At 43.4% G+C, this 27,575-nt stretch overlaps 5 protein-coding genes and 3 non-coding genes across 12 annotated transcripts; 3 read left to right on the plus strand and 5 right to left on the minus strand.

The window, feature by feature from the left end:
- Positions 1-3,184: 3,184 nt before the first annotated feature.
- Positions 3,185-4,879, plus strand: LOC111064847 (putative neutral sphingomyelinase). The gene is made up of 2 exons (XM_022352657.2): positions 3,185-3,303; positions 3,364-4,879. The coding sequence occupies exons 1-2, from the start codon at positions 3,263-3,265 to the stop codon at positions 4,685-4,687; spliced, it is 1,365 nt and encodes a 454-aa protein (XP_022208349.1). The 5' UTR covers positions 3,185-3,262; the 3' UTR covers positions 4,688-4,879.
- Positions 4,880-5,092: 213 nt separating this feature from the next.
- Positions 5,093-7,052, minus strand: LOC111064848 (60S ribosomal protein L28). Its single transcript, XM_022352658.1, has 4 exons — positions 6,988-7,052; positions 5,874-5,973; positions 5,451-5,693; positions 5,093-5,258 (listed from the first exon to the last, which is right to left on the minus strand). Exons 2-4 carry the CDS (start codon positions 5,964-5,966, stop codon positions 5,160-5,162), a joined length of 435 nt encoding a protein of 144 aa, XP_022208350.1. The 5' UTR covers positions 5,967-5,973; positions 6,988-7,052; the 3' UTR covers positions 5,093-5,159.
- On the minus strand, positions 6,042-6,115 carry LOC121404518. The gene has a single exon (XR_005968063.1). It is a non-coding gene; the product is annotated as a small nucleolar RNA CD11 (small nucleolar RNA).
- LOC121404514 lies at positions 6,259-6,333 on the minus strand. The gene has a single exon (XR_005968059.1). It is a non-coding gene; the product is annotated as a small nucleolar RNA CD11 (small nucleolar RNA).
- LOC121404513 lies at positions 6,475-6,548 on the minus strand. Its single transcript, XR_005968058.1, has one exon. It is a non-coding gene; the product is annotated as a small nucleolar RNA CD11 (small nucleolar RNA).
- A 1,489-nt stretch (positions 7,053-8,541) lies between the features above and the next one.
- Positions 8,542-9,506, plus strand: LOC111064816 (eukaryotic translation initiation factor eIF1). The gene is made up of 3 exons (XM_022352605.1): positions 8,542-8,698; positions 8,948-9,105; positions 9,187-9,506. The coding sequence occupies exons 1-3, from the start codon at positions 8,671-8,673 to the stop codon at positions 9,331-9,333; spliced, it is 333 nt and encodes a 110-aa protein (XP_022208297.1). The 5' UTR covers positions 8,542-8,670; the 3' UTR covers positions 9,334-9,506.
- A 374-nt stretch (positions 9,507-9,880) lies between these two features.
- On the plus strand, positions 9,881-22,166 carry LOC111064897 (la-related protein Larp4B). 5 transcript variants are annotated; one of them, XM_022352738.2, is made up of 10 exons: positions 10,629-11,488; positions 11,983-12,823; positions 12,896-13,145; positions 13,226-13,603; positions 13,673-14,276; positions 14,339-14,892; positions 14,962-15,585; positions 15,688-16,885; positions 16,958-17,324; positions 17,392-22,166. In XM_022352738.2, the coding sequence occupies exons 1-9, from the start codon at positions 11,473-11,475 to the stop codon at positions 17,140-17,142; spliced, it is 4,650 nt and encodes a 1,549-aa protein (XP_022208430.2). In that variant the 5' UTR covers positions 10,629-11,472; the 3' UTR covers positions 17,143-17,324; positions 17,392-22,166. The 5 variants fall into 5 exon arrangements, with proteins under 5 accessions (XP_022208428.2, XP_022208430.2, XP_022208431.2 ...); XM_022352739.2 differs by having other exon boundaries at positions 15,691-16,885; XM_022352736.2 differs by lacking the exon at positions 10,629-11,488 and adding an exon at positions 9,881-10,187 and having other exon boundaries at positions 14,962-16,885.
- Positions 22,167-22,459: 293 nt separating this feature from the next.
- On the minus strand, positions 22,460-25,219 carry LOC111064899 (probable protein phosphatase 2C T23F11.1). The gene is made up of 4 exons (XM_022352741.2): positions 24,963-25,219; positions 23,968-24,340; positions 23,559-23,889; positions 22,460-23,471 (listed from the first exon to the last, which is right to left on the minus strand). Exons 2-4 carry the CDS (start codon positions 24,250-24,252, stop codon positions 22,942-22,944), a joined length of 1,146 nt encoding a protein of 381 aa, XP_022208433.1. The 5' UTR covers positions 24,253-24,340; positions 24,963-25,219; the 3' UTR covers positions 22,460-22,941.
- Between the last annotated feature and the right edge of the window lie 2,356 nt (positions 25,220-27,575).

Here is a 27,575-nt window from a genome sequence, read left to right on the forward strand (position 1 = left end):
TATCTTTCCACCAAATTCGTCAGTTCTGACGGGTAAAACGTTTGAAATTTCATGGGAACTGTGTCCAAGCTTGGCAAGTTACGAAATATTTCCCTCCAGTTTTCAACGGTAAAAGTTGCGTCGTACAGCTGTTTAAGAATTCGATCGGTGAATGGTGAAATCTTGTTTCCAGAGAACAATTTTGTCAGGTGGGTTATGTCCAACAAGACAGGATACTTCATTCCGACAAAGCATACGGCTAAGTTGTTGGCACAGCAGCCATCGCAAATAATTGCCAACAAATTTTTGCCCATGTCCATGGATTCGATCCTCTTCACTACTTTGCTTATTTCCTTGTATATTATGTCAGATCCCAGCATGGGAGTGGGTTACCGATTCCCCTCCACAAAGCAAAAAAAGAAAAAAAACAACATCGCCACAATGCCCGCCATCCCCACCATCACCACCATCGCCACCATCACCACCATCACCACCATTACCGGCATCACCGGCATCCCCGCCATCCCCACCATACCCACCATCCCCGGCATCGCCACCATCACCACCATCGCCACCATCACCAGCATCACCGGCATCACAGACGCAGGTACCGCCACGGCTAAATTTTGAGACAGAATCGGAAATAGAAGACAATTGGGATGCCAATAACACTAAATTTAATAAAAGTAAAAGTATTTCCCCAGTGCCACCTACATCCGTTGTTGTAACAACTTTGGGAATACTCATAAAAACCTCCCAAATAAAAATTCTGAACAAACGTAAACAGAATACACCTCTTACTGACCAGGACCGCAAAACAATAAGAAGGGAAATAATGAAGTATTATTCCAATAATGAGCTATTAATGACAGGAACACAAGCAAGCCAACTGCTTGATGAACTTATAAAACTGTTCCCGGGTGAGATAAGAAGAACATGGATATCAAAGGGCAGACAAACCCCAAATTTTTATGAATCATACCAGAAAGCAAAATATGACAAAAAAAAAAAAAAAAAAAAGACGGAGACGCCTTTAAAAAGCAATGAAAAAAAAAAACCGAAACTGACGCAATTCCGACAAAATCAATATGCTGCAATGGAGACACATGCAAATACAAGGACTGCAAAAAAGAAAATGTATGCATTGAATGCAGCAGAGCGTGCTCCAGCTGCAACATTTTGATTTGTTATTACTGCTTTTTAAGCAAAGATATATTGTAAGTATTTACCTTTCATCCACTCACATACAATCTAATTTTACTTTTTTCCAGCGAAACGAATATATTTTGCAACGACTGCAAAAACAACGACATAGAACAATGACAATATATTTTAAGAACACTAAATTTTAAACAAGCCAACGAAGCTATTGTTTAGTTGTTATTATTATTAAAAATTATTAAAAATGTTGTTCTGTTATTATTATTATTAAAAATTATTAAAAATAAGTTTTTTATGTTCGAAAATAAGACTACATTTTCAGTGAAACAATTAAGCTATTATTTTGTAAACGAATTATTAAAAATAAGTTTTTTATGTTCTGAAATAAGACTACATTTTCATTAGCCAATGTAGCTATTATTATCAAATACAAAAACCACTTCCACTTCCAATATTCTACCATTTAGCTAGCATTCGTTTGTAAATAATTTCCAATCCATAGTAACCGCAGAAATTCCATTGTGACGGGAAGCATATCGACGCCAAATACTTGCCGCTGTCATTAAAATGTTCGAATGGCTATTTCCATCGCATTCAGCACGCGGATTGGTTCGGCGGCAGTAGTAGTAGTTCACTAGTTCAGCGCAAATGGCGCCACTGAACAAAATATTGCTCATTGACAAGAGCTGACTGATATGAAAGTAAAAAAAATTGTAAATGCTCTCTGACAAAGGCTGACTGATACGAAATTATAGTTTTCTGCCGTTATATGGCAGCTCACGGGTTCCAATAATAGGTATCAGAACCGGGATAAATGTATATATAAAACACAAATATGTGCATTAAAACGTAAAAAACATGTCAACCTAGGATAAAATCATAAATAATGTTTCAATGGAGCTTGGAACTTGGAAATAAGGTATACAAAAGTACATACGCATAGAAGAAACTTGGTTGACCAGGCAACACTGACGTCACATTTAGTCAACATTTACGTTTTATGCTTTGGCCGTTTTTGTTTGAATCCTATTATCTAAACAATCCCATTAAAAATAGTTCTGAAAACTAGCCAATCCTAAACAAAATTCATTGAGGAGTAGAATAAAATTACTTGTTTAAAGCTGAATGCGCCAACTAGCTAACAATATTACACGGAATATCAAAATTGACGAATTTCATATCACAAAATATCATGGTATGGCAGCCCGCAGCAACTACGAATTACACGAGTCTGGCAGCGCCACAAAACGACGTCACATTCGTATTATATTGTTTTTGTTTGAACCTTAATATGTAAATAATCCAATAATAAAGCGTTCTAAAAACTAGCCAGTCTTCTAGAAAATTGATGTATCTATCGGCTAAAATTATTCGTTTAGGTCTGACAGGGCCAACTATCTAGTAATATTAAACTGAATATCAAAATTGACGAATTTCATATCGCAAAATATCATGGTATGGCAGCCCGCAGCAACTACGAAATACACGAGTCTGGCAGCGCCACAAAACGACGTCACATTCGTATTATATTGTTTTTGTTTGAACCTTAATATGTAAATAATCCAATAATAAAGCGTTCTAAAAACTAGCCAGTCTTGTAGAAAATTGATGTATCTATCGGCTAAAATTATTCGTTTAGGTCTGACAGGGCCAACTATCTAGTAATATTAAACTGAATATCAAAATTGACGAATTTCATATCACAAAATATCATGGTATGGCAGCCCGCAGCAACTACGAATTACACGAGTCTGGCAGCGCCACAAAACGACGTCACATTCGTTTTATGTTGTTTTTGTTTGAACCTTAATATGTAACTCATCCAATAAAAAAGACTTCTGAAAACTTGCCAATCCTGAACAAAATTTATGTATCTATCGGATAAAATTTTTTGTGTAGGGCTGAGAGTCCCAGCTAGCTAGTAATATTAAACCGAATATCAAAAACGAGAAATATCAACGCATTTTGTCAGTATATTTACGGTATATTTTGGTAATGACAAGGTATTTTTCGGTATATTTCTGGGGTCATATTTAATTGTTTATCTTTTACTTTTAGCTCTGCGATCGAATTATTTGTAAGTATGCCAACGTACAGCGCGGCCATATAAGACTAAAGCAAGATGCTGCTGCTGGAGCTGAACATTTTAACCCTGAACATATGGTGAGTGACAGGTGACGCACTGGGCTCAAATCTAATCACAACTTCAATTCACAATTGTAGGGGCATTCCATATGTGTCAAGTGATCGGGGGCCGCGTCTCGAGGCCATTTGCAAAGAACTGAGCAGCGGAAAGTATGATATCGTGTCGCTTCAGGAGGTGTGGGCTCAACATGACAGCGAGCAGTTGCAGGAGAAGACGTCCAGTGTTCTGCCCTATGCCCACTACTTCCACAGTGGCGTAATGGGCGCCGGCCTCCTCGTGCTTTCCAAGTATCCCATTCTGGGGACTCTGTTCCACGCCTGGTCCGTGAATGGCTATTTCCATCGCATTCAGCACGCGGATTGGTTCGGCGGCAAGGGTGTCGGTCTATGCCGCATCTTAATTGGCAACCAGATGGTGCACCTCTATAATGCACATCTGCATGCCGAGTATGACAATGACAATGATGAATACAAGACTCACCGGGTTATCCAAGCCTTTGATACCGCTCAGTTTATCGAGGCAACCCGGGGCAACTCGGTGCTTCAGATCTTGGCCGGAGATTTGAATGCCCAACCACAAGACATATCGTATAAGGTGCTGTTGTACACCTCCAAAATGTTGGACAGCTGCGCGTCGGACACCTTTCGCACAAATGAGTGCGAAACAAATTCCTACACCTCGACGAGGGCACTGTCTAGGAATCCGCGGGGCATACGCATAGACCACATCTTTGTGCGCGGAGGCGATAATATAAACGCTGAGATTGTCGAGTACACTCTACCCTTTCCAGACCGTGTGCCTGGTCAAAAGTTTAGCTTCTCGGATCACGAAGCTGTATTGGCAAAGCTGAAGCTATCCCGCACCATTCCAACAGATCCTGGGGCAGCAAGCGACGCAGCAGCAGTGGCGACGATTGAAGTTAACTGCGAAGTGGTGGAAGAAACATGTCCATCCCGTGAGCAAGGAGGAGGAGATGGACCTGCGCCTGCCATTCCCCCGACGGCTGATGCATCTCCTGTCAATTGCAATGGCAGTTCCATAAGGAGTCCAGATAAAAGCTGCTCTTCCATCCAGCCCCTTCCTGCGGCCAGAACCGCTGCTCTCCAGGAAGCCCTGTCCCTTTGCGATGCTTCCCTGCTGCAATTGAACACCGATCGGATACTCTACTACAGCGCAGCCACCTTCCTCTTTGTCCTACTCGTTCTGCTTGTCGAGTTCACGGCCCCGGGAGGAATGCGAACGATTTTCTTGCTGCTCAAGTTTATAGTCTTCGGAGTCATCTTGTTCTGTGTGTTCATGGCTTCCATTTGGAACTACATGGAACGGAATGGCGTAATGCAGGGCAAAAAGTCCATGGAGATCATGTTGCATCATGCTCAGAAATATGAATATTTCTATTAAAGTGCGTGTATGTGTACTCGATTATAATTAAGTAGAACGGCTCAACAAGCATTTAAAAACATTGTATAACGTAAATATGTATATCAATATGTGTATGTATTGTCTTTGATTTAATCTTTATTTATTGACGACTCTGCCTCATTCTGATTTATAACATTCTGTACTTTCAACGCAATAAAATGGTCTCTTTCATTGTAAAACCCGTCTTCTTGCTGTTACTGAAGAGGTCATGCGATTCAAGCATATACAACAAAACAAAAAATCATTGTTATCTCTTGTGCTCAAAATTCTGGTCAATGGGGAGACTAAGAGGCGTACGACGACCTTTGTAAAGATTAATTTTCCAATTTTCCTACACCCCACCATAATATTATAATATCCCACGACATAATTAGCGAATAACAATTAGGTTTTTAACATCTTTTCTTTATTCTCGAGTAGAAAACAGCTCCGCATGATCCCATGGTACATTTTATTCGGGCTTCTTTCCCTTGGTAAGTTCGGCCTTCTTTCCCTTGGTGGGAAGAGGCTTCTGGGAACGCAGTACAGCGGAGGCGCGGCGAAGAGCAGCCTAAAATTTAGAATTATAGAAAACACAATTTAATATCGAAAAATACAATTATCTACAAATAATAGAGAGCTAATAGAGCTTCAGACAATTTTTTCAACACGATCATTCTGCGATCTTGGTATGTAGCATTAAAATAAGGATCATCATATCAGGGATAGTTCAGTGGGATTGCCAAATTATTTCAGAAATTACCTGTGTCAGATCCTTGCGGTACTTGGAGCCGATCAACAGGTTCTTCAGCTTTTTCAGGGAGCGTCGGGGACCAGCCTTGAAGTCGACACGCACTGTGTTCTTGGCGGGACGCTGGGCATATTTGCCCTTCTTCAGCACGGCGGTGAAGCCCTTCTTATCGGCAGCAGGAACGACGCCAAGGGTCTTCTTGTGCACGATGCCGCTGTAGCGGTACGAGCTGACAGAGGCCAAGTTGTTTGGCTCCTGGAAAAGTGCAATAAACAATTAATACATGTGCCACACACGGACGCATTCAATGGTGAAGCCAACTTTGTCAGATTAAGGTTACTATCAAGTTGTATTCAAATATCATTGTGAAAGTTTGTAAGTTGGAAACATCATAGAACAAATCGGATACTATTTAGGTGGGGGGACACCACTTACTGTGCTGAAGGGTTTGTTCACATCGCGCTTCTTCAGCAAGAAGGCGTTGTTGTTGCGAATGATCAACCAATTGAGGTGCGAAGAGGTTGCCATCTCAAGTCTGCAAGTAGAATGAAAGGGAATTCGGTTAGAAGAGTTTACAAAAGTTCCTATAGCTTAAGGTTGGATTGAGTATTCAGGATTGGGTGATGAATATAGTCTTCAAGAACTCTTCTGCTAAATCATTCATCATGATAGAAAAACTTCTGCGCTTGAGAAAATAACTATATGCTTACCTTTATCGAGAATGCAGCCGCCAGACATCAAACCGGAAGGGAACATTATGAAAGAGAAGAGAAATACATTATAAAATCGATGCCATGGCTAAAGCGCAGGTATTATGAATACATGATTTCAGAATTGGGTGATGAATATAGTCTTCAAGAACTCTTCTGCTAGATCATTCATCACGGAAGGGATACTCAAGGCACCCAACTGAAGAACAATGCTTACCTTTATTAGCAATGCGACCAGTCATCAAACCAGAGCACGGAATCATGAAAGAAAAGAGAAAAGAAGTTTAACCTCGGTGCAATATGTACAAAATTTGGTAAGTTTAATGAATAACTTCAGGATTGGGTGATGAATATAGTCTTCAAGAACTCTTCCGTTAAATCATTCATCATGTAATTTAGACTCCCTTGCAACTACAACATGTGCTCTCACCTTGTGTGTGTGTGTGTATCAACATTATGTCGGCCGGGCCCACGCAGCGTGAAAGAGAAAGAAATTCGATGTTAGACTTGAATACGGACTAAGCACACTTAATAAACGTTTAGTTAAGTTATTGTGGTGGGAAACATAAAAGTAGTCCCGGCATGGGTTACGTTCCCCGGCCGCCATGATGAAGCAACTCAGCCACTCTTTTCACACATTTCGGGTCAATAAATCAGCGCGCTGCACACGTGTGGGTAATACCAAAATTTACCTCCGAAATATTTCGAGCTGGCTGCCATTTTGACTAAAACACGTGGTACACCCATGTCACAAAATAAATGTTTCACAGCTACATGCTATTCACAATGCTGTAGAAGCTAGAACTTAACCAAATCAAGACAAAATGCAAAGTGCCCACCTTTTCTCGTTGAAAGACAAGCAGGAAAGAGATATGGCAGCTGCGGCACAGAGCAAAGTTGGCTGCGATTAAATAGCAGGGTTGCATTTTGGGCATAGACTTTCACAACGATAGTTGGTCAAGTTGGCAGCCCCGACCGGTGGCAGTCGATAAGTGTCGTGAATGTTTTGAAAACACAATCGATACTATCGTGATCGTATCGGGCTCAAATAATTATTACTAAGAAATGCTGTTAAACGCTATTTTTTAAGCGAAATAATACAAAGATTGTTCAAGATTAAACAAGTTTATTCATACTCTCAAAATATCAGTCTTAAAATAATATAAAAATTGTTTTCACTATATTAAGACACATTTCAAATTGACCGCCAAACTCAAGTTAGCGCACCAAAAATACTGACATTTTTCGCTCTCAATTCGTGGAGAGTTTGCAAAACTCGCTCTCAATTCGTGGAGAGTTTTCAAAATTTGCTCTCAATTCGTGGAGAATAGAGTGTTTTTGTGGAGACTTTCCCCTCATTTTCGTGGTGTGGCAGCATGTTGCAACATGGGGAAATGAATTAGCAGCATTGTTGTGCAACTTTGGCACGGAATGAGCAACAATCTGCATACCTTGGGAAAATGAATATTATTAACTTGAGATATTGTTTGTAATTTCAGGCTCCAATTAATGCCGAAAATAGTGAGTCTTTTTTTTTTAAGACATCAACGAAATTTTTTAGCTCACGGGTACCAATAATAGGTATCAGAACCGGGATAAATGTATATATATAAAACAAAACACATTAATAGGTAAAAAACATGTCAATCTAGGATAAAATCATAAATAATGTTTCAATGGAGCTTGGAACAACAAAATTAGCATCAATTAAAAGAAATAAGGTATACAAAAGTACATACGCATACAAGAAACTTGGTTGACCAGCAACACTGACGTCACATTCAGTTCTGAAAACTACCCAATCCTAAACAATATTTATTGAGGAATTGAATAAAACTATTTTTTTAGTGCTGACAGGGCCATCTATATAGTAATATTAAACTGAATATCAAAATTGACGAATTTCATATCACAAAATATCACGAGTCTGCCAGCGCCACAAAATGATGACACATTAGTTTTATGTTGTTTTTGTTTTAACCTTAATATGTAAATAATCCAATAAAAAGGACTTCTAAAAACTAACCAATCCTAAACAAAATTCATTGAGGAACTGGATAAAATTATTTGTTTAGGGCTGAGAGTCCCAGCTAGCTAGTAATATTAAACGGAACATCAAAATCGAGAAATATCAACGTTGAATGTTTTGAAAAAACAATCGATACTCTCGTGATAGCTCTAATAATTATTAAAAAACCATTGAAACCTTTTAGGAACTTGTCCATTGTAAAAATTAGATGCCACCTGTCGATTTGTTTACAAATGTGTCTTCGTATCTTATAGCAGACAATCCAAACATATTAAAAGCGCATCGACTGTAGCTCGATACTATCATGATAGTCTCAAAACCATCGATAGTAGAGGCTAGCAGGAAAATCTCGATACTATCGATAGTGCTCTCCATGGTTTGACACCTCTAACAAACACGCTTCCGAAAAATCATTCAGTAAAATCTTAAATTTTACATCAACAGATCACATCAAAAAGTTTTTGTTTAGGCTGTGGTTTATTTTTATTGTCGTATGTCCATCCAGAATTTAAACACTCGTGGTAAGTAGAAGATACACCCAGAACACAGCCAGCACGCACTCGCAGTCGCAGCGCTCATGTACATTTACACATGTACATAAAAATGGCTGCTCGTGGTCTAGTCATCGGCCTCACACGCATACACACATGCATACGCAAATGCACGCAGGCGATTTTAAGGGCACAACAGCACGCTGCGAGAGGGTGTGATTACAAATACAGAGATTCCAATGAGATGCTAAGGGCATATTGTGTTTTTGTCTTTTGCAGACCCCTTTGCTGATGCAATCAAGGGCAATGATGATGACATTCAAGACGGGCTTGTGCACATAAGAATCCAGCAGAGGAACGGTCGCAAGACGCTAACCACTGTCCAGGGCCTGTCCGCGGAGTATGACTTGAAGAAAATAGTCCGCTCCTGTAAAAAGGTAAGTGCCCTGGCTGGCCTGGCTGTTGGCCAACTTTCCTGAGAGGCCATGTAACTGATCGATCTGTTTTCGCATTCACAGGAATTTGCCTGCAATGGAACTGTGATCGAGCATCCGGAGTATGGTGAAGTTCTGCAGCTGCAGGGCGATCAACGTGAGAACATCTGTCAATGGTTGACCAAGGTTGGATTAGCCAAACCAGACCAGCTGAAGGTGCACGGCTTTTAAGCGGATGCCAAGGAACAACAAATATTTCATTCTTAAGCTACATTCAACTTGCAGAAGTTCTTCTTCGTTCAAATTATATTAAAACAATCTTGATAGAACATTAACACAAAGACAGAAGCAATAGACCATTAACTGAGAAAGATGTTATAAATAAATTAAATGTTCAATTTAAATAAACGGAGGTTGCATAGTAAAATGGGACATAATCTGTAATTGCTTTATTTTGGGCACAATTATAACCGAGACAATAAAAGGGTATAATTAAATTTTATATTTAAGCGCCGCCTATCGCACAAAAGTACCGATAGTTTTTTGCAATCAGCCCTGTGTATCGATAAGTAGAATAAAAAGTCGCGGATATTTTATTTAAAGAAGTAAAAGAACAAAAAAATAGAGTAAATTTGCTCAAAATTAAGAAGAGTAGCTTGCATTAATTATATATCCCACAAAATTATACATATTAATACATTTTCGACAGTCTACAAAAAATATCACCTGCATATATATATCGATATATTGATATGTCAATATTATATATTATATACACTTAACACGACCGAGTGGGCTGCTTTTTGCGTGTTTTATTGCTTTTGCTGGTTAAAAAAAGTTTGCTGCAATCTCTCAATGCAGCAATTTGATCTGCACCATCAAATGCACAAGTTTTCGTGCCGAGTTTAATAAATAGTTGGAAAAACGTGGATTTCAGTGTAGCGTAGTGTACGTACTACGTGTAGTGTACCGCGGAACGCCACTGTGCCGTGCCACTAGAACACATAACAAGTGGTTTTACAATTTTGATATTGTAGCCGCAGGAAATAGTTAACTGGAGGGTGATAGAACAAACGTTGAGCGGCGTAAGTACAAGTGCACAAGAATATTATTTATCTTTTTGTTTTATGGGGAAGGGGGAATGGGCTACTTTTCGCCACCAACCATACTGGGCTCACATACCCTGCTTGATACAAATAATTTCAAATTTGATGCGCATGCATGACACAAAAATCTGTACAGACCCATTTCATACCCAGTTAAATGTCCCCTTATATTATGTATCAAAAAACTCACTCCCAGCCAAAGCTGACAGCTCCCAGAGGCTGTTCGGCTCTGGGGGCTGTCGCAGCCAATTCTGTTGGGACGTTTCGCTTGTATTAATATGTACATCTTAATGCTATATAGTTAGTGTTTTCGTTTTGCAAAATTAAGTTCTAGGTCTCTATTCCATCATTCCCATTACGATCCCGATTCACATATTTTATATATTTATCGCATGCAACCGTGCAGATTTCGGGAGCCTATCGAAACGGTGACAGAGGAACGGCGAAAGTTTTCTATGACGATGAGAAGTGAATTTTTGGATTTTTCGCGTGACAAGTTCGTTGTGAAAAAAACTAAAAAGAACAATTTATTATTTAGAACATTTGCAAGCAATACAAAATTTGTTGTGCTACTCTGTCGGCTCGGTGTCGGTGCAAATTGGGTGTGAAATAAAGTAAAAAATCAATTGCCTCAAAGCCTCTCGACCAATTTCAATTTTATTCTCTGCGTGTGCAAAAAAAAAAAAAACTACGAAAAAACGAAGACGAAAAAAGTCAGCAGCGGGGAAGAAAAAGAATAGAAAGGAAAGCGAAAATAGCCACAGAAAAAGAAACAAAATTAAGTCATTCATACCACCAGGCCACGGAAAATTAAACGACGACGACGACAACGGTCGCGTAGAAGTTGAAGAAAATGTACAGGAACAGGGGAGGAGGAGCAGCCGCAGCAGCAGTAGTATAAATAAATAGCGAAACAGCGAAAAGAAGTGTGTTGCAGCTTTGATTGCCTGCCTTTGATTGTTCGCATCGCATTGTAATCAAGTTTCATGCAATAAGAATATCAAAGTGAAAATCAAATTTTCCAAATCGAAAAGCCTCCTCGACTGGGTGGCAACACGACTGCCACTGTGTGCGTGTGTATATGCTGTGTGTGTGTGTGTGTATGTGTGTGTGAGTGTGCCGCGTTTGACTGTGTGTGTGTGTGAGTGTTGCGAGTAAGTGTTGAGGCGTTCCGTTTGTTCGAAAGAGGAGGAAAAAATATATTTAAAAGCAAACCGACTGTGTCTTTGTGTGGAATTTCCGGATAATTTCAACATACGTTACCATGGAATATTACCTAGGTTAGTAGTAATATTATTTTCAGATGTCAAAAACAAACACATATGCCTGCCATCTAACGCAAACCCAAACCCTCACCCCCACACTGCGTCCACGGCTGCTGCTGCACTTGTGTGCGAATAGAGAGTACGTACAGTGGGTTGAAGAAGAACACGCATAAGTTGCTGCTCTCGCAACGCCTTAAGGTGAGGCAGAAGTTTTGATTTTGGGGACGGTGGCAGCCACTGGCACTGGCACCAGATAAGCAGGGGCAGCACAGCTCGTCCATCTGTGGCTATGCTGGCATTAAATTTATTTGTTTATAATATAAAATCTGGTTTGGCTGGGAGAGTTTTCTAAGCATTTTCCTAGCGTCACGTCACGTCACTGGCGTCGTCCGATTACGAAAGTTTCCCATTACGTCTGCAACAACAACAAATGACCTTGTTTATAAACTTCACTTGAACGCACACACAGAAACTAATGCATGCACACGTTTGCTCTTGTTTAATTGCAGGAGGATATGTCTATATGAATGCAGATGCAGTCAAGATCCAGCCGCCGGTCTACGCCAATGTTCCTGTCGAAACGGCAATGTTAGCTACCAACTTATTCGGCACCACAACACAGATCGCAGCCCCAAACGCAGCAGCCCACATACCATTGATCACAGCCGCCCCAGCAGCCGCTGCCCCCGCTACAGTCGCAGCCGTGGCAGCGCCACAGACCGCTCCGCTTTCACATCAGCATCCACAGCAGGTGCAGGTTCAGGTGCAGCAGCCTCATCCACACCAGCAGCAGATTATTGCTCATACACACACCCACCAACAACACCAGCAGCAGCAGCAACAACAGCAGCAACAGTCTCCTCAGACCATTCAGGCTCATCCCGCACAGCATTTGCAATACGGACATCCGCCTCCGCCGCCACAGGCACAAGGCGTGGCTAACTCCGGAGTGGTTGTAGGAGGAGGCGCTGCCGTTGCTGGTGCCGCTGCTGAGAGCATCGATAATCCAGAATTCGCCATCATGAATGGGGCAATTGGCCAGACCCAAGATGGCACCGTCGTCTGCTACACAACCGATGCCCTGGTACCTGGTGTTAATAATACGAATTTAGTTGCAATTGAGCCGCAACCCCAACACATTGTAGTGCCGGTTCAGGTTCCTGTTCCCGTTCAGCTACCGGTCCCAGTGCCTGCCAATGGACCGCTGCCCACCCAGAACCCAGAGCTGCAGCAGCAGCTACAGCCACAGCAGGGTAACAACCCCAATGTCCCAGCTGGAGACGATCCGAATCTACCGATGGACAAGCTTAAGCAAATGCTGGCTACTCAGCTTGAGTACTACTTTTCAAGGTATATTTATTTATGGTTAATCCAAAGATTGTTCTCCCTCTGACTATTTCTCTTTCCCTGTCGCTTCCATAGAGAGAATCTGGCGAATGATACTTACCTGCTGTCGCAGATGGATAGCGACCAATATGTGCCCATATGGACTGTGGCCAGATTTAATCTTGTTAGGAAACTAAGCAAGGACATCAAACTTATTACTGAGGTGCTGCGTGAGTCGCCCAACGTTCAGGTGGATGACGAGGGCCTGCGCGTGCGTCCCAATCGCAAGCGTTGCATCATCATACTACGCGAGATATCCAACAACACTCCCCTCGATGACGTCAAGGTTTGCCATCAGCTTAGCTCAGCACCTCCTCCTTCTCATTTCCTGTACTCAAATGCTAATTCGATTTCCTTCTGCTGCAGGCTCTTTTCAGCAATGAGAACTGCCCGAGGCCAATATCCTGCGAATTTGCTGCCAACAATTCGTGGTACATCACATTTGAGTCGGACGAGGATGCGCAAAAGGCCTTCAAGTATCTGCGCGAGGAGATCAAGGAGTTTCAGGGCAAGCCCATTATGGCCCGCATCAAGCCCAAATCGTTTATCAATAGAATACAAGCTGTACCAAATATTAAGAACGGCTACCGTCTCACATCGCCACCGACTGCCGCAGTGTATGATCCTTCCGGGGCTGGGGCTGCCGCTGTCAGCTATGCGTCCGCCCCACAGCGATACTTGTATACCACCAATGGGGCAGTCCTTGGCCCCGCCTCTGTTCCCTACAATAATCCGGTAGTGATTGTAAGTAATCAAAACTCTTTGACATACATCTGAGATGGTATGATACTCATGTTCTCCCTCTCTCTGCAGCCGATTCAACAGAATCAATTCTATCCCGGTTTGATGGCTGGTCCATGGCCACCCGGCACTGTGACCACTGCCGGGCATGGCCAGAACTTCTATGAGATTGGTGGCAATATCTATGCCGCCAATGCATTGGCTCCGCAGGCTGTAGCCAGCTTTGCCGCCGCACCTCCACCCACCGCACAAACGATTGTCACATCCAAACCGCAGGGTGGTGGTGGCGGCCGCTACAACAATAGTCACCGCGGCAATCCCAACAATATGGGAGGTGGCGGCAACTCGGGACCACGCGGCGAGCCCCGGAGCAAACCCCCGCGCAATACACAGACTCCATCCCATATCCAGAGCGGGAGTATTGTGCCCATCCAGCTAGCGGGGGGTATTCCTGGTGGCATGGTGAGCGTGGTGCCGGCAAATATTGTGGATCCACTGCATCAGGCTTCGCTGCAGCAGGCCCAGCAACAGCCGGTTCACCAGCAACTACAGCAGCAGCAGGTGCAGCAACCGACCAGCTCCGCCCATGTCCAAGTCCAACAGCAGCAGCAGGCAACGGGGCAGGTGAACAATTCCAATCGCCACTATAATACCATCAAGAGTAATAATTGGAAGGGTAAGAGTTTATCGCAACCCCTTAACGTTGACCCTCTTCTCATCCCTACAATCCAATGGCAGGTGGCATGCAGAAGAACCTGGACAAGAGCTATGGAGGTGCAGTGGCCACCCACCACCACTACAGCACCCAGGCCCAGGGTCTGACCACACATGGCCACCATCTTCAGGCCCAGCAGCAGCAGCAGCAACAGCAACAACAACAGGGACAGGGACAATCACAGCAGCAGCACTATCATTTGGCTTCCTCTAGCGGCGCGAGCACACCGCAGGTATCTTATGCCAGTCCTCAGGCTACGGCTACCTTGACGCTGGCCCCGCAGCCCAGTCAGCACCAACATCATCTGGTGGCCCACCATGCCTCCCAGCAGCAACAGACGCAGCAGCAGCAGCCGCAGCATCAGCAAGTTGAGATGCAGGAGGCGGTGGAGAATGTGGACCATGGTTCGCATGCTATGCAACAAGTCAATCGCAGCAGTAATATGTCGGCCAGCTCATCCTCGTCGATGGCCACATCAATCAGCAAGGAGCCGCTGCAATGGCAGACGCGTCCACGTCGTCGTCGTCGCGATGAGGAGGGCGGCACTATTAATTATTCTCCAAGCGGTCGAGTGGGGGTAAGTCATATCTGATTAAGTTAGGATTTTCTCATTTCTTAACCTGACGCTTCTTTGCACCCATCTTAGCTCTTTGGCACCTCTCCGTCTGCGCCGCATCAGCAGCAGCAACAGCAGATGATTTCATCGTCCTCGTCTTCCGCCAGCAATGTGCAGTCAGGCAACGGTGGTCCCTCCCATCGCGGCGGTGATCGGGAGAGCCATTACAATATTCACGATGTACCACCACCACCGCCCCAGCACCGGGGCAACTACAAGGGCAACAACTATAATCCTAACTATCACGCCCAGCACTCGTCCATGTCGAACAGCTCGCATCACCATCACCACAACGCCCTGTCCTCGCAGCACCACCTGGCAGCGGGACAGCAGCAGGGATCGAGTCACCACTATCACCACCATCATCACCACAATTCCATCGGAAGCAATGTAGGGAACAGCGGAGGAGTGGGCGTCAGCAGTGGAGCTGCAGCCGGAGGCGGTGGATCTGGCAACAACAGCGTTTCGGGTGGAAACGGCAATGCCTCCAATGAGCGTGGCATGCATCACGTTACCCTGGGCTACCAGGGACACCAGCATCAGCAGCAACAACAGCAGCAGCAGCAACAACAGCAGCCGGCAGTGCCAGTGCAACCGCCGCAGTTTGATCTAGAGGCAACCGCCTTCCCACCACTGCCAGCCTCGTCAGCATCGGTAAGCACGCCACACACTCCTCAGGCCAATAGCGCGTCCGTGCACAACTCCAACTCGTCCTCCTCTGCGCCTGCCTTAACACAGAAACAAACTCTTCATCAGCAGCAGCAGCTGAGCGGCAGCGTGGAGACCAGCGATGAGCAGCGTTCAAGCAATTATCAGCAGGGCGAAGGTATTGCTCATCTGGCCAACAGTGCTGCTGTCTCTGTAGCTGCCAACAACTGGTCCGAGAACCGTCTCTCGGACGTGGTCCGTACTGGCGGGGGTGGTGGCGGAGGGGGAGCCAAGGGCAAGGCTCGCAAGGAGACTGTCCAAAGCAAACACCATCCGAATCAGACCCAGCTGCAGCAGCAGCAGCAACAACCACAGCCACAGCCGCATTTGCCCCCCAACTTCCAGCAGCATCAGCGAAATGTGCCGGTCAGTCCCACGCCCGCCGTGGAGTACGCGCCCCTCGAGGGCAACAATACTAAAAACGTTACGAAGCAGAGCTCCAGTAACAGTTCGACCCATGTGATAAAGTGTCTAACACCAAATATCAATGCCAGCAGCAAGGATGAGGCAGCCGCAGCCGGAGTCGGGGTAGGAGCCGGAGCCGGACCTGGTTCTGCCCAGCAGCTGGATAAATCAAACAAGACTGAGGATGAAATGCATCCAAAGCAGCCGCTGCTGCAGCAGCATCCGCCGCAACGTCTGGCCGAAGCCTACGTCCAGACTATGCAACAGCAGCAGCATCAGCTGCCACCGCTGGCTGCCCTAAACGATTATGCAAGGGGCGCGGGGGCAATCACTGCCGTGCCCGCGGGCGCTGGCGCCTGCAGTGTGGCGACAGTTGCGACCGGTTTAACCGCCAGCCTGGCCGAGTGCAGCCTCAGCCAGCATAAGAAACCGCCCTCCGTTGCCGCCCTGCACGCCAAGAAGGAGGCAAGCCTGACCAAGGATCCAGCCAGCAAGAAGAGCGTTGCCACCTCCACATCGAACGAGAACATTGCCGCCGCCACGGCGAGCAAGCTGAGCTACGCCCAGGTAGCCCAGCACCACAAGGCCTCCACGGACAGCAAGGATGGAAGTGCCTCCACCGGCACCCTTTCGCCCACTGGCAGCCACAAGATGGATCTAGTCTTTGGTGATCCCACCACAATCGCTGCCGCTGTGGAGAAGAGTGTGGTCGCCACCGAGAAGCGTATAGCAGGAGGAGCCTCCCCGGCCGTCAATGCTTTGCTGTCTGCCAAAGCTGCCAGCGGTACACAGACAATGAATTCAGCTCAAGGCAGCAATGCCGTCGGTGCCAAGGAGAAAGGTATGAGTACGATTAGTGGGACACTCACGTATCCCGAATGTATAAGTATTTAAGGTGGTTTTTCCAATGCAGATGTCCGCTCCCATGCCTCGCCCATGGCCGGTGGTGGGCGCCACCAGAGCAAGGAGAAGCACCAACACCAACAACAGCAACATCATCAGCAACATTACGGCTCAGGGACAGAGCACAATACCAATGCCAATGTAGGCTCGGGGACTGGCGGCAACCGCAAGTCCAGGGCCCACAACAACTCTTAGGGGAAGGGAAAGTCGTTGCCAAAAGCGAGGCAACTGTAAGAGACCTTTTGCAGGATGCCTCTGATAATGCATCTGCCTGTAAATATATGAAATTCCATGTGTAAATACCAGAACAATTTTTGTTACATCTATAAGTGCTATGCTATAGATATTTACCAGCTAACTAAGGAGGCATACAAAAGGTGAGTGTTCATTCATTTCAGTCGCATTATAATGGACTCCTAATCCCCCATTTTGTTGTGCTCACAGCTTTCGCCGCTGCTCAAGAGAAAGGAGCAGATGATGAGATGGGATGGAGAAGCAGGCGAAGCTTGGACCAGTTATCATATTAGTAGGCAAAGGAATAAAGGAATAATGAATGGTGCATACCCCTTTCTCCAGCTATTTACCCGCATATATGTATATACGCATATATATGTATATGCTTAATCAGTTATCGGTTACTGTTGATCTACGTCTTTACCTAAGCTTGAGGGGTACACCGTGGACTAGAGCGATGAGCAGCGATGATATTTGGAGAATAACGAATGGATGAATGACTGAATGGAGAATGGAGAGAGGATAAGTGTAGACGAAGAGATGATGAATATGCCTAAGCTATGATTACGATTACCATTAATGATTACCGAGTGAATAAGTCTAAGTTTTGATTTTAGTTAGCCAACTTGCATCGAACGACAAAACAGAGCAAAAGAAAAGATACACATTGTAAACGATTTTACTGATAAATTTTTGATGAGACTCATGCATCATGAATCATACGTTGATTACGTTATTATCTACGTTTAGTAATTCATTATTTACATTTTGCTTACACTCACACGCGACACACACAACACCACACCACACCACACAACACACGCGACACACACTCACATCTAACTTAATGTTTATAGCCAAAACAGAAGTACACAGATACGAGTATATGGCGTATATGTTATCTATATACATAGCTATGTCTCCGCTAGTCCCAGAAGTTAGGGTTACTTCTATTAATTAGATATATACGAGTATACATTTATATATATATATTGATATATTGTTTGGAACCATTGTAACATTTTATCAGTTGGTCTTGTTTGAGCGAATGGTTTATTTTTTTTATACACAAATATTTTATTAAAGTGGATTCTCGTACTTAGTTCACGACATAAGGGATCCCTTACACACGGAACATACACGCAGACCAACTGCCCTTACCCTTGGCCACAGCCAAGACCACAACCCCACCCACCCCTACACCTGAGTATATCCTTCATTTAGATACTTATGAGAATAACTTATATATTTTAAAATTGCATTTGTTTCCACGCGATGAATGGCAATTTTCTCAGTTTGATGGTTTCACGTCTATTTCAAGAAGCAAAGAAAAGAAAAGTACACGAAGAAAAGGAGAATTATTCTTAATCAAAGTTAGTGCATTGCTAAAGCAACTAAACTCTATCCTTATAAAGCGTAGGTGGACACGGCTACAGCTCAGCTCAGCTCATAAGACAGACACTATCCAATGTTAAATTTACAACTCTGTATATAAGCCTACAAAGAATGTATTCTACACTTACCAAAACACACACAAAATACACTCTATATACAAAAAGGTGCCATAACACTATAATGAAAAAATAAACACACTCACACACGAAATTCTACGAGGTTTAGGACAACACAAATAGGCATTTAAAAACAGATTCTATTATGTTAAACTGTCTCTCAATTTATAATGCTACCACCCCTCTGTATAATGATGCTCATTATCGATTTTGGTTTCCTTTATTACGCACAAACAAATGATTTACGAAGAGTCGTCCTGATTTATTTGAGAAGCATGTTATTTGATCCCTAATTCATAACATCATCCATTGGCAACTGAAGAAGAGGAGGAGGAGGAATAATCAGTAGTCTTAAGAGCGTGCACGCGATATCTAAATGTGTGCGCATAAATAGAGAGAGATATAAATATAAATATATATATATATATATACAAACTACTCTAGGCCTAAGAATTAAGTTTAGAAATGCGAATGAATATTCACACTTAACTGCAAGTAATATTCAACTCTTTTTTTTTTTTCTTATTTTCAACTTTTATTTGAGAACAAAACTGCGCCCGCCTTTCACAAACAAACACACAGACTTACACTCACACGCCCAAAACTAACGATCGATTTCAATATTATTTGTCATAGAATAGAATACTAAACGGCAAACGATACCTTTGTTTCTCTTTAAGTTAGTGCTGATGAACACACTGTGAATGAAATGAACCGAACAATGTTTTCCCGTAAAACGAAACTCATCCAAAATCAAAATAACGAAAGAGAAGAAGGAGAAGGAGAAAAATTAACTCTTAAACTGAAGACTTTCTACCGAAATGTAAATGAAAATGTAACAAAAATACGAGAAAGAAAACTAAAACTGAAAACCAATATATATATATATATATACAAACATACAAATATGTAAACATATACTTTGTTTCTATGAAAACAATCGAATATGCTAAGTGCCTATACTAACTATTATATTATGGTGTGACACGCAAGTACAGTCAGACCACTGAGCCAAGAACCAAAACTGTGTCCTCCCTCCCTCCCTCAATCACACACACACACACTCCCCTTGCTCGCACAGAATCATGCTCCCACACTCAATCACTCAACTGCCTCTAGGATCTAACTTAACCTCACAGTGAAATGAAAACAAACAAACAAACCAACAAACACTCATTGAATCAAACCAATGATTCATTCATTCGCCCAACTGATATTTGACCAGACGGCGCGGGGGGCTTTCCTGTCACTGGTTTAGGGGTCGATGCGATAGATAGGGAGACACAGCCACCCCCACACATATTATACCTTGCTCAGTGGTTCGTCGTGTACTCGGGACACTAAAAATTTAACTTTAAATAATTCATAGTTTATAGTTTGTATCTTCCCCATTTGATGAAAGACGCAACCCAACCCTCTCCCTAACTATCATCCAACCCAACCCAATCCCCATACACCCCAGACATTAGTTTCGAACGTTCTCAAATGATTTTGTTGTGCTCATCACTCACACTGTCGGCTGCCACAATAGCAAACACAGACAGAGAACACTCTACAGTGGAACCTCAGTAGGGCGGACACCAACTTGGACTGCGGACTGCTTTAGGTGAAAATGTTAGAGCGGAAGATTGATCGGTTGAGCGAGCGTGCGGCTGTGCGGCTGTTGTTGGTTGGGGAGCTGGATGCGAGGCAGCCCCGTTCTTCCGGCAATGAGATGTGATATTATGCAACTGACGGATCGTCAATTGTGTGCGACAAAAAAAACAAAATGAAATATACGGAAAAACGACTGCCCAATTGGGTTTTCCTCCAGCAGCAGACACGTCCAGACATGTTCACACCTAGACACAACACACCACACACACAAACACAGAGAGAGAGACACGCAGAGAAAGAGAACAGTAGAGAGAAGCGAAGCGAAGAGAATGAGAGTAGTAGGGTATAGAGAAAGTAAAGAAACATTGTTGATGTTGAATAATTTTAAGGCAATACAATAAATTAAATTAAATTGTTACATTGTAAACCTGAGTTCTTAAGTTATTTATTTTTGTATGATTAAGCAGCGCATATGACACCTTGTTATATTTACAAAATAATACGATTAGAAATTGAGCAGGCATGCCACGCCCATAGCTAGCATCCCCCCCATACTCAGACCCACACAAACACACACAAGAAAGGAAGCATCTTTAAATTACACATAATGGAATGACCCTCGGCCACACCAATCAAATGTACATACTATATGCCAGAGGGTCTATTCTATGCCCTGGTTCTATTCTATCCTCATGTCATGCTTTCATCGCCTTACCATTGACCATTCTTTATGGCACTGCCAGCAGATAAGTTTATTTTTCCGTTTCCTCTTTTAATTTGTGAAGCTTTGCTTCTGAAGAGCGTGGGGCACCCATACCTATAATATCATCTTTCATGAACTATATTTTAATGGCTAGAGATCAGGCGTTCCTTTATTTACCATGGGTTAAGTCTCTGCTTTTATGTACTACCCATAAGCTGCAAATGAAAGCTAAACAGAAGAATGCTTACGCACATTGTTATCACTAGAAAAAGCTACAACAAGAACAAGAACAACAAAATCAGCACCAACCTGTCTGTTAAAAAAAAGAAAACAAAAATGCAAATATGTAATTGAGTAATACATATATAAAAAGATATATATATATATACTTACAAAAAGAAGAATATGTACGTGTAATCAACTGTAATTGTACCGAAATTGATAACTGTAAAGCGACAAGAAAACAAAATGGTTTATAAAATTGCATATGATTAAAACTATAAACTAACTATAAAATCATACAATATCCCCCCTCCCCCCTCTCGATGCAGCAGCGAAAGCCACACAACCAACCAACAGAGATAATGCATAATTGAGTGTCTGTAATATGGCATACATAAATAAAATAAAATATAAATATTATAATAAAACGGAGCAAAAAAAAAATTATAAAAATACAAACACTGAGAAACAACCAAAACACGAAAAGGCGTAATTCATTTCCCCCTATCTATATATATATATATATAAATAATATAGATATATATATATATAGATATATGGTTAAGAGTGAACAATTTGTACGTAAAAATCACCCACACGATGATAATGGTGTTGTTGAAGAAGAAACCTGTACTCGTAATGAAAATATAGCAAAAAGTTTAAATAAAATTTATACTTACGAGCTAAAAACTAACACAAATACACAGAGAGGGAAAACATTTCATGACCACAAAACACACACACACACAGCACACCATACACACAACACACGATTATTTTATTTTATTGTATGTATCATATAAACGAAAAGAAAATCAAATAATAAAAGAAAAGAACAAGGAGAGAACAACAAGCGGGCGTAATGTAGATTAAATGTAGATAGCAGAAAGAAAAAACAACACAAGAAACATGTCAAACAATAAAGCGAGCGATAACCAGCAAGAAAAGCTGTACAAAACAGTCCAAGTTATTGCTTAACGGGGGAACACGGATCGTTTTGGCCACAAACGAGTGCATATGGAAGGGATTTTAACTCTCGAAACAGGCAATGTTGCCTGAATCAGGAGGGTACAGGGATATCTACACTAAACGAGTTCCTTGGTTCCACAAACCAAATAATCGATTCCTTCAATCTAACTCAGTGCTGTTTTGAGTAGAAACAACTGTACAACAAGATCCAGACAAAGGATTTCGTTGGAGTCCCAGTTTCAGCCGAGAATCAAAAACTATATTTAAAACACTTCACTTTTGGGCACTACAAAACATTTTGCTTTATTTTCAATTTCAAAAACTCATTGTCTTCCTTTTTCTTCTCCTTTGGGTAAAAAACATTCTCCTTATAAAGATCAATCCCGAAACTCTGACAAGTATAGTTTTAGGTACATAAATACTAAACGAGTAATACAATTTTTTTTTCCATTCTGCTTGGGCATCACAAAACATAGTAATTCAAATGTATATATAATCGTACATATCATATACATATTATACATACACACATCGATAAGGGTGGGACGGGACGCGGGGATAAACTAAAATAAACAAAAATTATTCGTGGGAGCTAAACATTTTGGTAAGGATTGTTTGCGTGTGTGGCATGTTTGTTTGTTTGTGGTGTGTGTGTGTGTGTGTCTCTTGTGTCTATAAAACTTAACCAAGAACACTTGTAAGTATAAAGAGTTGACCTAAGCGGTATTTCGAGGATACCCTAATTAATCATAAGGCGCACTAGTAGATATAGTTTAACTGCATCTCGGATGCTGCCAGCAGCGGATCTTGTGCCTCCTTCTCCAGTTTCTTCTGCTCTTCGGAACTGTTGGTCGCCTCGCTGGGCGTGATCAGGCTGGAATTGGGACTGATTGTGGTTGTGTTTGTGGTAGTAGGGCTCGAGGTCTGTGTCTCGGCCATGTTATCATTGGACTGTGTGGTCTTTGTTGCCGTGCCGGCGTCTTGCTCGAATGCCGTCTTATTGCTATTCCGACAGCGGGCAATTAAATCGCTGTAGGGTTTATCGTGCAGCAGGCAGACCAGGACGACGGTCATGTTGTCCCCACCGAGTCCGCCCATTTGGCAGTCGGGGGCCAGGCAATGGTTCATCAGTTCCTCGCATATCTCCTCTGGGTACATGCCCATTCCGATGCGAGTGCGGCAGAACTCAAGCACTTCCGCATTGCTCATCACATCCCAAATGCCGTCGCAGGCCAGTACGATAAATTCCCAATCTTCCATGATTTTCCGTGTCTCCACGTCCGGGTAGGCTGTAGCGTAGTAAGAACAACGAAAACGCAAGGTGATAATGGATTATGAGAACAATGAGAACAGCGATTTAAACATGCATTTCTCACCTGTGACGATTTGATCTTCCGGCTTTTTGTTCGAACGCTTGAAGACAAAATCGCCCAGCGCCCGGGAAAGTGCCAGATTGCCATTAACACGGTTGAACTCGACCCAACCGCCGCCCTCGATGATGCGCTTCGACTCCCCCTCGTTGTTGGGCTTGTGGTCCATGGAGAGTATCTCCAGCTGGCCATTCACGCAGGCAATCGCCCGCGAATCGCCGGCATTGGCGCAATACAGTTTGCTATCCTTCACAAGAACGACCACAGCCGTAGAGCCAGCCATCTGATCGCCCCATGACTCATTGTGCAGCATTTCATAGTCAATATCCAGAAAGCCCTAGAATTGCATCATCATGACGGTTATCGTTAGCATTGTCACCTCTGAGTGGCAGTGAGTAATCCCAGCTACACTTACCTGCTGTAGCGCCCGCTCGATGTCGTTGTCATTATACTCGGGTCTCTTTAACACGAACTTGTGCAGATGCTTGCCCGCATATTGGGCAACCGTGGCACCGCCATGGCCATCGTAGACGGCAAAGAAGGCCGCGCCCGGATCATCCGGCAGCGAGAGAATGTGTGTGTGTGAGTCCTCCATGTTGATGCGCCATCCTTGCATGCAGCTTGAGCCGACACGGAACACAGAGTTCTGGCAGTACGACGACTCCTTGGCAGTTACCGGCTCGGACAGTGTTTGGCCCATTCTGTGTCCGTCTGTGTGCCCGCGTGGGTGTATCTTGGGGGCCGGCTGGCTTATCGATTTACAATACGTCTATGTCGACGCTGAGTATCTGTTTGGTGTGGAAGAGCGGCACCGAGCCACAGCACACATATGGAGCGAGAGAGACGGAGAGGAGGGGGAGATTGTTAATTACGAATTACGAAACTGGCCGGGCCGTCAACTTCAGTCAGATACGCGTGGGCATTGAGATTAGCATATCACAGTAATGATACGACCCGTATAAGCTCTGCGCAAACAAACGTGTAGATTTCAACGGCTACGTTACAATACATGGGCTCCAAAACACTACCGAGAGCAGGCTGCCTGGCCCTGGCGGTACGATCGAACGGAACCTGTTGTCGATAGTTTTCTATTGATTTCGATTTTTAGACATTCATTCGCACAAATGTGCAGGCTTGCAAAAAATAGAAAAAGAAGCAAAACGCGCAGGGCAAAGGGCAAAAGACCAGATAAACGCTGATAAGGCAGCGGTGGAGTGAACAGGCAGGCGGGCACGGCACGGCAGTCAGCGCTGAAGATTATTATAAACGGCCCGCAATCATGCGCTCCATAATTAGTTGACACAGTTTGGTTTGCAACAGACATGAACTTACGCAAAAAATACGGGGGAGAGACTCGGAGAGAGAGAGAGAGAACTTAAAAGCCCAGAACAATGCTCTATTATAACTCACCTGGCACTGGGGCTGCGTTGCTGCTGCTTCTACTTTTGCCAATACATCGACAACTTTTGGCTGGCTAAACAAATCCAATTCGCATTAATAAATGAAACGCAGAGAGTTCCGATTGGGGCTCCTGGTTGTTGTGGTTGCTAGGCTCTGTTTCGGGGTTGGGTTGCTGCTGTCGGCACGTGCTCTTGTTGCAGCTGCAGTTCTCTGGCTTAAAAAAATTTAAGCGTTTTTACGCACGCTTTTAATAAATAATAGTGCCAGTGTGGCCGCGGATTTATCGAGAAAATATACCGTCTGACCCTCAGAAATATACTTTGTCATTATCAAAATATACCGTAAATATACTGACGGACAGGACATGGTAACTATACGGTAACTACATATTTGCTACATTTCAAGACTTTTTTGTGAAGTATGGCACTTTGTATACCCTTTCCTTTTTTAAATTATCTAGATATCCTGCGGTTGAACCGCGAGCAATGAATCTTATGGCAACCATTGGGTTAAATCGGGACAACACAATTAGGAAATTTCCTTTCAACATTGTTAGAGAAAGAGTTGAAGAAGGTGAGTTGATTATCTCCAATATATCGGTAATGTTACGCTGCAAGAACAAAATATCGATATTTGGAACGGTTTTTCTCATTTATGCGTTGTTGTTGGCGTTAGGTGTTATTTCGTTTTGGCGGTCCCAGCCGTTAGAGTTTGAATTTGTTTATTAAAGTATAAATTAAATAAGTTAATTTATATTCAATAATTGTATATGTCATATTATTGCTATTTTCGGGGTTTTCGACTTCATTTATTTTTGATATATTACTGCACTTTCTATGCAAATTTCGTATTATGTGTATGGTGCTGCTTCTGTTTCCATTTCACATCTCTCTCACTCCTTATATTTTTTTGCTTTTGCTTTTGTCATCTTATCTACTGTTTTGTTGTTGGTCGCTGCTTTGACGATTTTTTGGGGGCTGGCTGCGCTGCCGCAGTCGCTGCTTCAGCGGCGGGTGCATTGAATTTTGCGGATTTTTCGCTTTGAGTTTGCGGCAAATATACGATTTCAAGGACAAATGACGTCAGCTAAACATTTTTTGTGTGTGGAGCTCGTCGTTCAGTGGCGCACGTTGCTCTCCACCACAAGGGGCTCGAGCCAAATCATGCTGGGGCTTCAACGCCTCTGCTTTCTATTTATTCTCTTCTTCGTTTCTCATGTCTTTTTTTTTGTGATTCTTTTGTTTTGCGCCTTTTTGCTAAATAAAAAAGAATATCAAATATTTGCACAGCGGCAAACAGCAACAAAGCAATTTTTGATAAAGAACTGTACACTGCACGCGGACGATCTCTCTCCCACTCACGTCGCTCTCGCTCTCTATTTTACTATCTTTCTTTTCTCTCGCTCTCTCTCTCTCTCTCTGCGATTGTATGGCAAACAAATGTGGTTTGTTGCTGGACTAAAACGTATGCTAAATAATTAATAGATATGTATACTCAGGGTGTATTTATTCAGGCGTCAGTTTGCTATTCATGTTCGGTCTCTTAAAATCTTTTTGTAATTTTTGAGCAAACTAAATTACACTTTGACATTGCTGTTCCCACAGTATTGCCTCTGTTCCTGTCCTTAAGCTCTCTCTCTCTCTGTCACTCTCTCTCACTCTCGTTAGTTCTCTTATCGTTTTGCTGGTCATTGAAAGTGCAAGGCAGCGCTGCCAACTGCAGCCGCTGCACGCATTTTATTTCCCAACCGCCAACCGCCAGAACGCACATTTATTATGCATTTAACGTTTCGCGCTAAAACTATTGCTTCCCCTCCCTCTCTACCCATCCCTCATATCGGTGGCCACTGCTTTAGCATTTAAGATTCGCTTTCGCTTCCCCCTTTTATTTCTGCGCACTCTGTAAAATTTCCATATTGTTTGTCAACGACGCCGCGCGATTCGATTCGATTGCATCCACAGACCCAGGCTCTTGGCTCTGACTATAGCTATGGCTCCGTATGCAGTCTGCATGCAAATGGTGCAACAGCGAGAAGGGAAGGGGAGCGCGGGGCGGTGCTGAACAGAGCCCACAGATATCGCATCAGGCAGGGGTCCAGTAGTTCAATCACACTGCACAAAAGTTCGAGGTCAGTTATAAAAATAAAATTATATTCCCTCACTCTTCATCTCCCCCCTCTCTTTCTCTCTCTCTCTTTGGATTGGATGGAATTGGAATTGGATTGAGCTTTTTGTTTTATATTAATTTCTGTTTGAATGCGACAAAATGAGTTGCTTTGTCTTTGGCTGACTCAGGATTCAGCGGGATTCAGGACTCAGGACTCAGAACTCGGGATCGTATCGGATCTCAGGCGGGGCAATGAGGATGGGGTTGCTTGCCCGAGGGGTACAAAGGCCATTGTTCCACCGTTACCAGAGCGGGATGGGATGGGAAATGGATGGGACGGGACGGGTCATTCAAGTGGAAGTAGGCCACTGGAGTTCTGTGTAACTTGAGCGCAGGACAGGCCGTAAGCTGCAATTGTGTAATGCGACCCCGTAGGAGGAGGGCAATGACTCCCGGCCTCAAGGATACTCGGGGGGGAAAGAACAGCAGGGGCTGCACAACAGCAACGACACACCA

The sequence above is a fragment of the Drosophila obscura genome, unplaced genomic scaffold (assembly GCF_018151105.1).
Source record: "Drosophila obscura isolate BZ-5 IFL unplaced genomic scaffold, ASM1815110v1 contig_208, whole genome shotgun sequence".
Taxonomy (NCBI): domain Eukaryota; kingdom Metazoa; phylum Arthropoda; class Insecta; order Diptera; family Drosophilidae; genus Drosophila; species Drosophila obscura.